Consider the following 14833-nt stretch of genomic DNA (forward strand, 5'->3'; position numbering starts at 1 on the left):
AATTCTCCTGACAAATGCCACTGGTATTGGGTAGCCAGTGTTCTCAACGCGGCTCCAAAAATATAACTACGAAGTAAATACAAAGCTCTCCCGGTCCATTCAGCCGGGGTGCGCAAAATATATATCCATTGAGCGCTGGGAATTGATTTAGAGTTCCTTTGTTCGCTCCATTGTCAGTAGTGATTTTCTCGCTGTTATGATTTTAGGCTGTGTCCATTGTCATATATAGCTTTGCCAATTTTGCTGGAAGATATTTTCCGACATGTGTAGGAGGTGAATTGAATTATTTATTTGAATTCATTCAAGATTCTGTGCAAAAATGAACGATTTATACCACGATATCTCATTCACTGACAGACAGCGTCAATTTATAGGTCTATAGCAGGGGTATGCAAACTGCGGCCCGCAAGAAGAAATTGTGCGGCCCGCGGAGAAATAACAATTTCGAATGGTGTACCCGCAAAACGAGTATTTATTCTTTTTCGTCGCAAAGCCCATACCAATCATATTAGCAAAACAAGCTAGCAAAATTATGTTGCAAAATACACGATTTATATTACAAAAACGTGTTTCTCACTGCATTCGTCTGAAGTCGGTGTGACAAAAAATTTAAATAGCGGTTTCTTCAGAAGTTTATGCGTTTCAAATCTACTGTTTCTGCAAGAACCCCTAATAATGCCGTAAGATCAATAGCAAATATAGGCAATTTTTGTGCTTGCAACTACCAGAAAGCCTAAATTAAATAAAGGTGCGGCCCGCAGCTTCACCCAGTTACTTGTATTTGGCCCGCCAATAAAAAAGGTTGCACACCCCTGGTCTATAGGATATGTCATTGAACAGCGAAATTAAATTTTGATGCGCAATTGTATATATATGTTATATCTACATTCAGCGGCGTAGCCAAGATTTCAAAAGGGGGGTTCAAAAAAGGGAATTGAAAATAATTCCCGTGCAACGGTTTCTAAAACAGGCGCCGAGATTACGCCACTCGTTAAAATGGTCTTTTTCAGCGGATAAGAATTTTCTGTTGCGTAAAATATTCAATCTAGGGCCGATGTGAGCATTTAAAATGTCTTCTCATATTAATGTAATTATGTTCATCGTTACTCGCATTTTCGTCGACTTACGGTAAAAGAAAAGCAACTCTGAAAAACTCGTAGAACTAATCTCATGGTGTTTCCATTCGTTTTATTATTAGTGTTTTACAATGCCGCTTTTCAATCAAAAAATTTCGCTTATGGATTCACTCCATATATATATATTTTATCTTAAGCATCTCGTCATCGATGATTATAATAACTCGTTTTTCACCCCAAACTCACAATTTCGTGGGAGAACCGAAAAGTAATTATCGTCGCCCTCGTGGAACAACACATGCACGTGATGATGGAAATTCGTGATTATTTAGGGAGAATAAATACCAACGTGAAGGTGGCTACAATTTTGTGTTAATAAACGAATTGAATAAAAGCAATCAATTACATAATAGGAAATAGCATAAAAAAAAATAATTTTAAAAAATGAACTTGATCTTTTTAAAAAGCTTCAATTCTGCTCGGGATCATTTTTGTCATGGTAAAATTTTATATGCAGTTTCCCTGACTTATGAAATTCAACGACCCAAGTGGATATTTTAATAGCGTTAAAATTTAAAAAACGCATATTGTAGCCTATTACCCCTAATTTAGTTAAGTAAATAGGCTACTGAAGATCGAAGTTGTGATCTTTTACTACGTGAAAAATTATTTACTAGAGAATGCTCTGTACTATTCAGAAGCAGAGAAGAACACTGACTCACCAACCTATCTCCAAAAATATTTGCGGATATTCCCTGGATAAACACGTGGCAAAAATATACTCGCTTAAAGTAGAAACTCTGAGCTACCGTTTTTTTTTCCACATATTATCATTTAAATATTCCATTTAATGGAACCCACAACATCGAGAAATTTGGGAGATATATTTTGAAGGCCTGTTAGACATCAAAACTATTCGGTAACGTCATCTCGGACTCAAGGCGGCCCCGTCGGGAGGAACCTTTTGCATCAGAGAAAATACCCATTGAAACCCAATCCATTTAAAAACGACCCCAGCTCACTGTGACGAAAATTATGAACCAGAATTGATGCAAATGAGTACTCTGCAAAAACACATTTTGGCGACAATAAGCCTCAGCCTACGTTAAACTCTAAAAATGCGAAACGACCTCGAAGCAGAACATAACCTCGGACAAAATGCCGTTAACAAATCCGAAAAGCATGCCAATTCTGTCTATCGTCTGAAAACAAGTATAGAAAGTAGAGATATGAGCTATGTTCAAAAACTCTTGGGGATCTACTTTTCCTGGCCACAAAAACAACACCAATCTCCATAATTTTACATTTTATTTCGACTTTCACCGATTTCCAGGGCGGGAGTCATTCCTTTGTTGGGGACCAGTATAACTTGGAACGGTTGTCTGCATCAGCTGCAGGTTTGGGATACCAGCAAATTCCTGAAACAAAAATCGAAGAGGTTGAACACTGATTTCTTTGTACTCTATGAAATATGTTTATCAACTGATAATCACAAAATGAAAATTAATGGCCTCATTGGAGGTAGTGACAAGGTTTTCATCAAATTAAAATTCTTGCCATGCTGATTAATCATCGGCCACTATGGTAATTAATAGGCCACTGTTGTAATTATTGCTACAATTTTCCAATAGTGATTGATTAGAAGCAATTATTGCAAAATATACCTTGACATTTTCAATTAAACTGCATTGGCGGATAGTGATTTTGCAAAAACAGAGGACTGATAAAGAGGGGCACAAAATATAGTGCCAAAGGACATTTAAATATTTCCGAATCCGATTCTATAAATTATATCATTAAGTTCGATTATTTGGCATTCCAGAAGTATGTGTACCAATAATTTTGTTCACCTATTTTACATCAAGTTGTGTAAAGAGCCTGAAACCTATGTGCAGGGGGGTATATTCACTTGGCTAACGCAGACAGTCCCCTAACCCGTAATATTACTAAAATAAGGAAAATCAGTATAAAAACTATGGCCAGCCCTAACCTGGTACACATACTACGGGAGTACCGATTATTTTGACTAAATTTGGTGATAAAGTGTCACTTAGTTAAAAGTGCTATACTGCTTTGAATCGAAGATTTGAAATACTATTCGGATCCTGAAGTGAACACTTCTAATTTTAGCAATGAATTAAATTGATATTTTTCAACATGCAGCAATTACAAGTATGCAATACAAGTTGATAATTGGCGAATTAGAGAATGTGGGGACGGTAGCAGCAAAATTAGGCATGCACTGAACACATTACATCTATCATATAATTGAAACGAACCAAAACTTTAAGCATCTCCTTTGTTGTGGCATCAACTTCTATGATTTCTTGATCAAGTGCAGAAGTGTCTGGAACATAATTGTCTCTTCTTTCACGTTCCTCTTCTTGCAATTTGATGGAAATACCTCTAACAGGCCCCTGCCTGATTCGCTTCATCAAATGAGTAACAAACCTAAAATGAAAATATGTTGTCTATTCTCGATGTTCTTATGACATGCCAAAGATAATAAAAACTGATTCGTAAGATGGTAATGTCATTATCACCTGAAGACATTTAAACAAAGTATCACAAGATCGTTTGGATGGCACATTTTGACTTGAACAAAAACTTACATACTTGACATGTATATTAGAAGACAATAGAATTGGCCAGTTATTTGCATTTTTTTATTTGAATATGAATAAAGAATATAAGCTTAGAAAGAATCAGGCTTATGCCAAACCCATCTTAACCTGAGAAAAAGGCAACAATTTATCGAATGTATGGATCAGGAAGAAATTTGAACCAATTTGAATGAAGCTATCCTCAATGATAATCAAGTCAAATGAACAATAATTTTCATGGAGTTTTTCTTTACAATAAGACAAAGACAAGTTTACAAGCTCTACAAAATTGCAATTCCATATATCCATGCTGAGAAATGCAATCATCGATCTTGTATAATATATATTTTCCGAACCTTGACAGAAATTAATTAATTTAATCTGCACATGTTATTAATTTACAGTGGTTCCTTGAGCCCCGGCTACTTTGAACTGGGAATTGGATAAAAATTATCTTATCATCTGAAAAGCTTGTAAAAGGTGTAATCTACTAGTCACTACATTCATTTCCTGAATGGGTTTTGTTATTTTAAACATTTTAAAAAGATTTTTGCTCTAATGATAAAAGTTTGGAGTTGGCTTATTTGTTACAACATTATAACTGAATTTATTTACCTATTTACAATAAATAGCAGGCTTGAAAAAAAGGAAAATACCAAGTTAACCAAGACATCATGAATTATTTCAGCAACAAAAGTGATAATAAAATAAGTCATTACAAGCATTTTGTATCACCTTACCCTGCTATTTGATTACGAAGCTTTTTGCTTGGAATTATTGCAATTTCTTCACATACTCTCTTGTTAGTGTGAAAGTCCAAAGTCAGACGTGTATAATATTTCTCAATGATCACCCTGGCCGCCTTCTTGACGGTTTTGGTTCGAACACGACCCTGCAACAAAACACTTAGATCACTATTACAGTACAAAAACGACTAATATTTTGGATTTCTTATAATGAAATTTTTCCTTAATACCGTACCCTGCATGTATTAGACACCCAATAGTCGGTGACCGAATGAAAAAAGCTAAGACAGGCAGACTGAAAATACATACAGACGTATAACATTAGCTTCAGTATGGTATTTTCTTGTGCAGGTTACATACAGTAGTCGTAGTATGCTTTTGACATTCCGATCAATCGAATCGTTTTTTTATCATTGGATCATCTAATACCTGAATACCATGATAACCTGAAGTTTGGCTCTTCACTTTCATGTATATCCTAGCACATAGTTATAGTACTCATATATATCTCAATATTTATATTTGAACAACCAGAAAATAAAATTGATCCACACCAACACTAGAATTTAAGCTGGAATTTCAGTTTACTACTCTGCGTTTACACGGCCATTTTGAGACACCAGTCCAACAATCATATGTTTATACGAATGTCTCACACACTAAAAAAATGTTTAAATGTTATACGAATAAAACAGAAACGCTAATCAGGACCCAAATGGCTGCTGTAGGACAAACGATTACTCAGATATAATATCAACTTTGACAAGAACCCACCATCTTCGGATTTACACGGAAAAGGAACTCACAGATGATGCGCAGTTCAGAAAGTAGCGATGGTCAACGAAGCGTCACCAAACATCTCACCATCTCGGTGGCTAGCGCGAGCAGTCGAATGGCAGCAATCTTTTATAGAAGTGTTTTTCTCAATTTTTTTTTAGTGTCAGAGCCAAATTTCATACCTTGAAAATATAAAGAGACGCATAAAAAATAACGCAAATTAAAATAGCGACAAAACAAAACTGAAGTATGTATTTCAAAATAAAAAAAATTAACAAAACTCGTGGTAAAAAAACAATTCAATGCTAAACTTGACATTGACATTTAATTCTGAAGTCTGAAAGGGGGCTGCAATCGTTATGAGTCCATTCTCCAACAGTAGATATAAAAATAGCTGGCTCCCTTTTTTTACAATAATTTCTACTTCCAATCACATTGAAACACCCGATTATTGAACACGTTTAGTGGTCATAACGATCGTTTCAAAATTTTGCTGTTATTTTCTTTCGCCATTATCATTAAAAAATCGCCTTTCTCTTCGAATACTGGACCAATTGCTTGCAACTGAAATTTTCAGTGGTTAATGATAAAATTTTTCTCCAGAAGCCTATTACTTTTTTTTTCGCTATGACGTCATCAAAATTATTGCCATTGGGTGGCGCTACGTGTCCATATATTTGAGCATAGCTCTCTTGTATTTATAACGAGTGCGAGATTTTACGACTGTGTGCTTTGATTGACATTTTGTCTTGACAAACCAACGACTAACATACCAACAACGACAAACTAACAAATAATCTTTTTGTTCGAAAATGCCTGAACTTTGCGCAGTGTACAGGATAGCCTTGTGCTTGTGGTACTGGAAACAATGAAATCAGTGTACTGAAACGTAGGTTTACCATTGGGGGACACTATGCCATCATAATAAAAAATTGCACTCAAAACGATCTAACAGCTACCATGCCATTCAATCCAACTACTGCCATACATTCTTTCAATTTCTAGTCATTGATTATTTTTCAATAAAAAATTTTCACTGAAAAGGATAATGAGAGCCGAGGAAAAACAGTTGAAAGTTGCATTTGACTCAAGGAGCCGCGGTTGAAAATCACTGCTTCGGAGAGAACGGGGTCTGCACAGAGGGAGAATCGAAATTTTCGGTAGGGCTATGTGACAGAGATCGAGAGAGATTTTATTTCTACAAACAATGAACATAATTTTATAGAACTATCCAATTCACACATTGTTAAAATAAATCGTAACCGTTAACCATCTAAAATCGGTTAACCGGTTTATCATTCCCAGCCCTACAGATCACCATAACAGAGTTTGGGCTCAGTATAAAATATAAATAAACAATAAGAATAGCACAGACACAATAATGAAAAAAAATTTCACCATGGTTATATTATTCTAAAAGTAGGGCAATTATTAACAGTATACACTAATTCTGGGGCAATATATAGGATACACGCTGATATACAATAAGAAGTTGAAAATATAATGCAAACTAAAAGAGTAATAAATATTTCACAATCACTCATATTACTGGGGGATTACAGAAAAATGTTTACTAGTCTGAATACTTCGTTAGCAAAAGCTTTTTCATTTTCTAAGTAAAAAGAGATGTATTTCAGGTGAGACATCATCCCAAACCTGTACACCAGGGGTCACCAACGCGTTGCCCGCGGGCACCAAGTCGCCCGCGAAGACAATACGAGTCGCCCGCAGGTCTGTTCCAAACTAAGCTTAATAACGGCGCTTATAAGTAAGCTACATCAATTAATTTTGTCCTTCTATTCTTGTATTAATCACACTTATATGGGAACTGGGAATGACACTATATTAATTATTGTAAACATCAACCTGATTTTTAGTTGACCTCGGTAATGTGACAGGTTAATCAACAATGTTCGAATTATGACATCACACTGATATCAATTTCCACGAAACCGCGCTTTCTCTTGTCCGTTATTATATATATATATTTTACCACCATGAAAATAGTCTGCGTGTGTCTCATTAGTGGGGCGATTGTAGCGACGGCAAAGCGAAGAGATATTTTACATCTTGTCACGCATCTACTGCGCTAACTATCCACTCACTCACTGGTCAGCGCAGTACAAGCAGAAAAAGTTCGCGATTCAAATCATACAGCAATCCTATTTTACGAGACCATTGTCTGGTTCCACTTATCTTTGTGAATCAACATTTCGACATAAACTCAGGATAGGATGGGATTTACATATTTATACCGATGGAGAAGATAGTCGATAAGACGGCTCACCCAACGCAGAACGCACGCATTCTCGTCCGGTTACCATTTCATGTCGGGTTTGGGATTAGCTAGTTATTAGTTTTTGGAAGCATGAACTTGATGGCGACAGGAGCCGTAACCAGCGGTTACCACCCAACGGCGGCGAGGAGTTCAGCATACCTCTTGTACATAACTATCCCCGCGTGGAATTCTAACCTGCGAACCTAACGTTCTTAACGCTTAGCACAATGGTCCACACCGCCGCGACTCACTCCAACAGGAACAAACACGGAACACGCCTCACTAATGAAAATCTGCAAGACTCGCTCATAGTCACAGTGACAAGTTACACGTCGTAACTACAACACTCTGCAACATTTGATAGTACAACTGTTAAGTTCATTTTTATCCTAGACTTGTGCAGAGTGTTTGTAAATAATCCAGGTACATTGTGGTTTCCTAGGATATTATAGTAGTGATCACTTTAAAATCAATTTGGAAACATTCAGTTTTGAAATGGAAGTGTTATTGATAGAAATTTATTTGATACTTGGTATAATCGTTTGATTTCCTGAGGAATTCTAAAGTTTATCAGTGTCTCTACTTGACTAAATACCAGTAATTATCAATATTTGAAGCTTAATCGAGCAAACTGACTTTTAGAAGTGTACATTGAACTGGTAGCCCACAGCTTGATCTGTACCCAGAAAGTAGCCCTCGGCCTCGAAAAGGTTGATGACCCCTGCTGTACATCATTATATTTTACAGATAGCTTCCCAAAATCAGTGGAAACCTTCGATGTAAAATAGGATCTAATTTTCTTGGATCTAGTACCGTATTTACGCACATCTTCTAGGTGTGTAGTAATAGTCCTTAAAAGCAGGAGAAAGAAGGCCATTTTCATGTCGACGAATAAATTTAGCAGTTTCTAAAGTATGCAATCTCTGAAAGCTGCATAATTTCATTTTGACAGAAAGTCTGAGGTTGGTTATACGACTCTTCTCTGAAAATGATATGCACCCAAGTGTTTTATTCTGTAAAACTTGAATTGGTTGCAATGTAGGTTTGGCTGCTCATCTCCAACTAAGAATTCCATATTGCAATCGCGAGTGAAATAAATTATAACAAACTACTTTCAGCGTTTTTTTAATTCCAAATGTGTCTTAGTTCATGAAAAATACCAACGGTTTGTGATAACTTCCTAGCTAGTTGACTACTATGCGGTTTTGCGCTTAGATTATCATCAATTGTACTTCGGCATTAGGTGACTCCAATTATAATCAGTTTGACGATATCTTTTGAGGAATACTTTTCTATCCACAGTATATTACTCCTGTTGACTAATTCGTTATCCAATTTGGCAATTCTCATAAAGATAAATTAGTTTGGTGTGACAGAAGAATTCATTCATTTTTTTCATTTGTTTGTATATTTTTCTTTTTACTGGGTAATTTAATTGATTTCAAGTCTCGCTTTTTTTACTTCCGACCTAATTATGTCTCGATTGTATTGTGTGTGTGTGTGCGTGCCTTAATTAGTTTTTTTTTACTTTTGGGTGAGCGAACACGTACTACTTCTTTTATCAATACCATTCCATCTAAAATCTGTACGCTTCAAAACCTTTCTTGAGGTTTTGTTTGCTCTCCCGATTCTATAATCAGTTACTTTTATTTTTTGTTTTTATCTATTATTGGACACGTTTAGTGGCCATAACGATCGTTTCAAAATTTTGTTGTTATTGTTATTTTCTTTCGTCATTATCATTAAAAAATCGCTTTTCTCTTCGAATACTGGACCAATTGCTTTGGAATTTTCGGTGGTTCAAGATTGATTTTTTTGCCAGAAGGCTATTACTTTCATTTATTCCTGAATTTTCTATGAATCTTATGAGATCTAATATTTCATCCAAAATTGCGCTGTATTAATTTTTAATTATGGGAACACGGTTTTTAATCCGCCAAGCGTGACGGCTGACTGTGAAAATTTTTGCTACTGAAAACCCGGAACTTTTTGAGGGTACGGTACCGGTAACGTCAAAGGTAAACCCTGCTTCGCTCTAGTCCACGTGTCCATATATTTGAGCGTTGCTCTCTTGTTTTATCGTCTATTGCTGATTATGGAGTCGAAATAAATTTATACTTATATATACTTATAATTGAGTGGTAACGATACGACGGTTAAAAACATCAGTCTGTTACCGCCTAATATAAAATACATGAATAAATAGTTACAACAACAGGTACAATATTTTAACTCACACTCAATATTTAAAACAAATATGTAAATTATTGGACACGTAGTGGACCTATGGATCGTTTCAATATTATGTTGTTGTTCTTGCTCTTTGACACGTTTTTGGACACCTAGTGGAAAACCTAAAAAGTCGCTTTTCTTTTTGATTACTGGACCAATTGCTCTGAAATTTTCAGTAGTTAAAAATATAATTTTTCCTACCCACTAACCTTTCGAACCGCACGTTGTCTGACCACTACATGTGACACGAGCGTTTTGTGACCCTCAATAGTTTAAGCTTTTCTTGGTAAGTTTAAAAACAGGTTGGATATAGATATATAGCGGATTGCCTACAGCAATTTATGTGAAGAACTAAATTGAAGAAACAATACACTTATTTACACATAGGCTACCGCTATACACTGCTTTTTTAAGCTATTTTCAATTTCGTAGATTATTTGCGTAATTCCTTGAAAGTTCCCCTACACCTAACTTAAAAAATGATACGAAGGATAAACAAATTATAGATGTTGTTATACATGAGAATGGATCAATTAAAGCTTAAGCGAGTGAAATATTCGTATTATTTTTATTAAATCATCAAACTAAGCAACAAACTCACTCCCAAAACGTGCTCCCCAGGGCGGCTGCCCCTATATGGCCCCCATCTAAAATGTCGAATCGCCGCCATCTTTTTTATTTTATTTACCAAACATCGAGGTGCATCCGTCATTTTTTGCGGAGGTATAATTTTTTACAATACAAACTGACATGAGACTGATTTATTGATGAAACAGTTTTTTTTTTATTCCGTGTGAACACACAACCAACTGTCTGCGTGATGGATTGTATGTTTTCAATAATCCATCAAAAAGCCGCATTTAGATACCAATCTTTCCAAGTATTCGAAATTCGATTCGAAAAAATATTCCATTTGATTTGGAAACCACTAGGTATTCGAAATTGCCCGGCTCTAATTGGGAACAAATGTTTATGGAATTATGACAAGAGAGCTATGCTCAAATATATGGACACGTAGAGTCACATAATTTCGATGACGTCATAGAGAAAAAAAAGTAATAGCCTTCTGGAAATTTTTTTTATCTTTAACCACTGAAAATTTCAAAGCAATTGGTCCAGTATTCGAAGAGAAAAGCGATTTCTTCAAAACGTGTTGACGGAGACAAATAATAACAATAACAACAAAATTTTGAAACGATCGTTATGTCCACTACGTGTCCAATAAATATGCGGGGCAACTAGGAGGGGGATTTGTATATTGGCGCGTCCATGCAATAGTTTCACATTAGCCTAGCTCTAGTTCAACACATAAATACCACAGTAACGATCAGTATCTGGAGGGAATTACGTGGACGATGTTCGGAGAGTATAGCAAACAGCGAAGGTGTATATTTTAATGATATTCCGTCCGCCCATGCGTCGATTTTCAACCGCGTGCTTATGCGGGAAATCCTTAGATTAGAAGAATCAATTGAATCTGTGCACATTGGAGTCTCTTATTGTAAAATCTCCACCATTATCTAGAAAAAAACTAGTACGACAATCTTGATCAATTTCTTATCAAGACTATCCAATATATCTCAAGCGATATAAAGTCCTGGATATTACGAGCGTTTCTATCGATTTTCTGGACTGGACATTTTCTAACAATATAAAAATCTGTAGAACGAATTTTGCTCGTTGTGTGGACAAGTACAGCGAACAATCATGCTCGAAGGGAAGAAACTGGTTTGGAATGTTTTTACATGAACTGAAAAATGACTCAGAGAACATATAGCCCATTTCGTTGTAAAATTGAATAATGTTATTGTTTATTATTAGTAGTTTCATTGCGGTAATTTTGGGGGGGCGGTAATTTCGGTGAATTTGCTTACTACCTTTCTTATATGATGTTGTTTCCAAACGACGTCACAGAACTCCATAGTGATGTCATCATTTTCAGTGAATATGCTATTGACATCGCAATAGTTCATTTCAATACAACAATAATTTTTTCGTTGTAAATGGAAAAGTCATGAATGAATGGGTTCAAGCGCAAATAAAATAAACAAATATTCTCCATTTTCATAGGAGCAATTGAGAAATTAATTGGTTCCGTTATTGAAGGTCCCTCTGTATTTATTTACGTTGTTATACCAACGCATTGGCAACTTTATGGGAACTTCTAGTCTCATTTAATTGTAATAAAACTAAAGTACAACTATTTCTCCGTAGGTGCCATTTTAACATGAATGATAAACGGTACACAACTATAACCATAAATAAAAATTATTGTGGAAGTTGGGAATCGACCATGGATTATCACAGAGTGTTCAAATGCCACCCAAAGTCATACCAGTGATTTCCCGCGGTCATTGGGAAAGAACTACACGGTCGTCTCGTTGAAAATAACAACGCGAGATCTGACCAATGACATTAAACAACATGATAGGCAACTCTGACGTCACTCCATAAGACTACAGGCAAAACATTGTATTTCATGATACGCTCCAATGCACATATTTCTCGTCGCCTTTCGCGTCCGTTTTCCGCTCGCTTTTGCTACTCGGCGTCTTTTTTACGTGTAGTACCTGCCTTTTTGCGCCTGTAACGAAACAAAATAATCTCTATATCTAAGAAGTTTTGCTTACTCGGAAAGCTGGAATAACAGGCAAGCTGTAAAGAGCAATTCTGGACATCATAGACGTTTTTTTATCAGAGAGGTTTACAAACGCGATAGCGGAAAGATTTGTGTGGAACATTTTGCAGATAATGACAAAGTTCAAAGTTAGTAATTTTAATGTTTGCGCTTAATCATTGAAATTTCATTTAAAGAGGGTGTCATACAAAACTGTGCTGCGATACAATTCCATAACACAAAGTTTGCACCTATCGAACTTGCTTTTGTAGGTGAATTTATTAGACATATTACATATTCAGTTAATCGTAGGTAACATTGCTGGTACATAATGCATCGTAGATAGGTTTGTTTAAATTTAGGAATTTAGCTCATAGCCCACTAATTAATATTATCTTCTATGCAGGAGGTTGCAGGGCTGAATTCAACTTGCAGCCTTACCGATCACCTGACGATGCTCATTTAGTTTGGCTCGAGCAAGTCTTCTTGAAATGCTTGTGTGGATGGAAACTACCTATATTTTTTGCCTTCCTCCGATTTTAGACAAATTTATTCTGAGGGATTTCGCATATAATTCTCACTGATTGTTGGCTGTTTATAATTCCTATTGATTGTGAATTCTGATTATAACAATGAGTTGAAAATTTTTTTACCTAATTTACTGGCACCTTTTTCTTGTCAATACTCCAAGCTGAGGTAATAAACATGACAATACATTTATGTCATCTGGAAGCAAAATATGCACACTAATTAATAGTTTGGCACATTGAGATAATACATCATGACAGAAAATACAAGTTAAAGATATGTATGACCATCACATGGTAATTAAAATTAAAAAAAATTAATAGGGGCTGTGGAGTATGGAAAGTTCAAGACAAAGAAAAGAACAAATGTTCATAGCTCATGATTTCTCAATTTTGCCTCCATTGCTTTGTGAAGGCCAATATATTTCGAGTGGCTGAATTGGTTTACCTTTATGATAGCAACGATTTTGTATTTAATATAGCGAGATTATTTCAATTTAATTGAAGTGATATAATTTCCCAAAGCAATGCTTGAATCGTCTAGAATAGATCAGCGGTGTCAAACTCATGGGTTTTCGAGAGCCGCATTGCATTTTGAAAATTGTAAAAAGAGCCGCAAACAGTTTTTGATAATGTATACTTAAAAGATATTTTTAAGATAGTTTTAGTTTGTGACATATATTGTGATGCAACTAAACAGTTGGATTAAGTTTTATTATTTTCTTCAATTTCAAATGCAATTACATATTAATATTTGCATTCCACTATTATTGCAACATTTGCAAGTTACAGTATTTATTATAAAAAATCGTAAAATTCTATGTACAACCATCAAAATCATTTTTGAACAAGCTTTGAATAAGGAAAGAATAATACATACACTAAAAATAACTTAATCTGAATATATGAACCTAAAATTAACAAAAATACTACAGTATAAACTCAATGTTTTAATAATTACATTTGTCCTGGCGTTTGGCATCTTTTTTGTGTCACCAGCATACTAAGGCCAGTCTGAAATGATTTTATAGTACCAACTCTAACTAACGAGGCCACATGATCATGGGTTTATCTGGATCTTTACGAATGTTTAATTAATTCCAGTAATGCAAAAAAGTTACTTTTATCATTTCATGTATAGATCAGTAAAAAAACAACAAGACATTTCGCACTACATTGCGTGGCATAGGATTGCTTGAATTATTATTGATATTGATTTTTAGTAACTAAGTCGTTGTATAATTATATTGATATACAAACACATGGAAATTTTCTGTTCGAAGTTGGTCTTCGAATTTGTCATATTGACTGCTGAGCTTATTGTGTTTTTTGATTGTATTGACGGAAATATGACAAATTAAACAATGTGCTTCAGAATTTTGTGAAGAGCAGAAATGTTACAACTCCCATTTTCTCCGAAAATGCCACCTTCTTCATGTACTTTGCGTTTAATTTAATTACTCAAGTGTTTTATTCAAGTATTCTTTTGCTAGCTTGATGTGTATTCTTAATTGGGTCAAAATGTGGACAAAAAAATTAATATTCCAAAACTACTTTCAGTAAATTGTTTTCTGTGTGAATAATCAATTTCACTTTAGAAGGTTTGAAAAATCTATTACATTTAGATAAAAAAAAAAAAAAAAAAAAAAATACTATTACAATTATTGTTAAGCGTTCGAGGGCCGCACTGGAAGTTCTCTGGGGCCGCGAGTTTGAGATCCCAGGTCTAGATTGAAGTTGTTCAAAAAATATATGATAGTATTTTATCATGAATGATGATTATACCCCTTCCGGAATTTCTTCTATAGTACTACCAAAAGTTGATGAACCAAATATAACACAGGTGCAGTGAGGTACCCGTAATCCTCATTTCCAAAGCTGTTTTAAGTATGTCTGGCGTGTTTTGTGCCTTTTTACAAATAAGACCGCTTATGCAATCTTACGCTTTGGAATTTTTAGTTATTTTCCTCAAGCCCT

General features: G+C 35.2%; 1 protein-coding gene across 1 annotated transcript; it reads right to left on the reverse strand.

Moving 5' to 3' along the window:
• Window positions 1–2367: 2367 nt before the first annotated feature.
• LOC144425840 (small ribosomal subunit protein eS17-like) lies at window positions 2368–5323 on the reverse strand. Its single transcript, XM_078115562.1, has 4 exons — window positions 5200–5323; window positions 4420–4571; window positions 3356–3527; window positions 2368–2494 (listed from the first exon to the last, which is right to left on the reverse strand). Exons 1-4 carry the CDS (start codon window positions 5200–5202, stop codon window positions 2396–2398), a joined length of 426 nt encoding a protein of 141 aa, XP_077971688.1. The 5' UTR covers window positions 5203–5323; the 3' UTR covers window positions 2368–2395.
• Between the last annotated feature and the right edge of the window lie 9510 nt (window positions 5324–14833).

Source organism: Styela clava, chromosome 8 (assembly GCF_964204865.1).
Source record: "Styela clava chromosome 8, kaStyClav1.hap1.2, whole genome shotgun sequence".
Lineage (NCBI taxonomy): Eukaryota > Metazoa > Chordata > Ascidiacea > Stolidobranchia > Styelidae > Styela > Styela clava.

Bases quoted from the DNA above. Each gene is read 5' to 3' on its own strand.
- LOC144425840 (XM_078115562.1), bottom strand. The intron at 3,528-4,419 runs GTAAGGTGATAC...TTTTCATTTTAG, and splicing joins CTTCGTAATCAAATAGCAGG to GTTTGTTACTCATTTGATGA. The intron at 2,495-3,355 runs GTTCGTTTCAAT...TTTTTGTTTCAG, and splicing joins AGGAGATGCTTAAAGTTTTG to GAATTTGCTGGTATCCCAAA.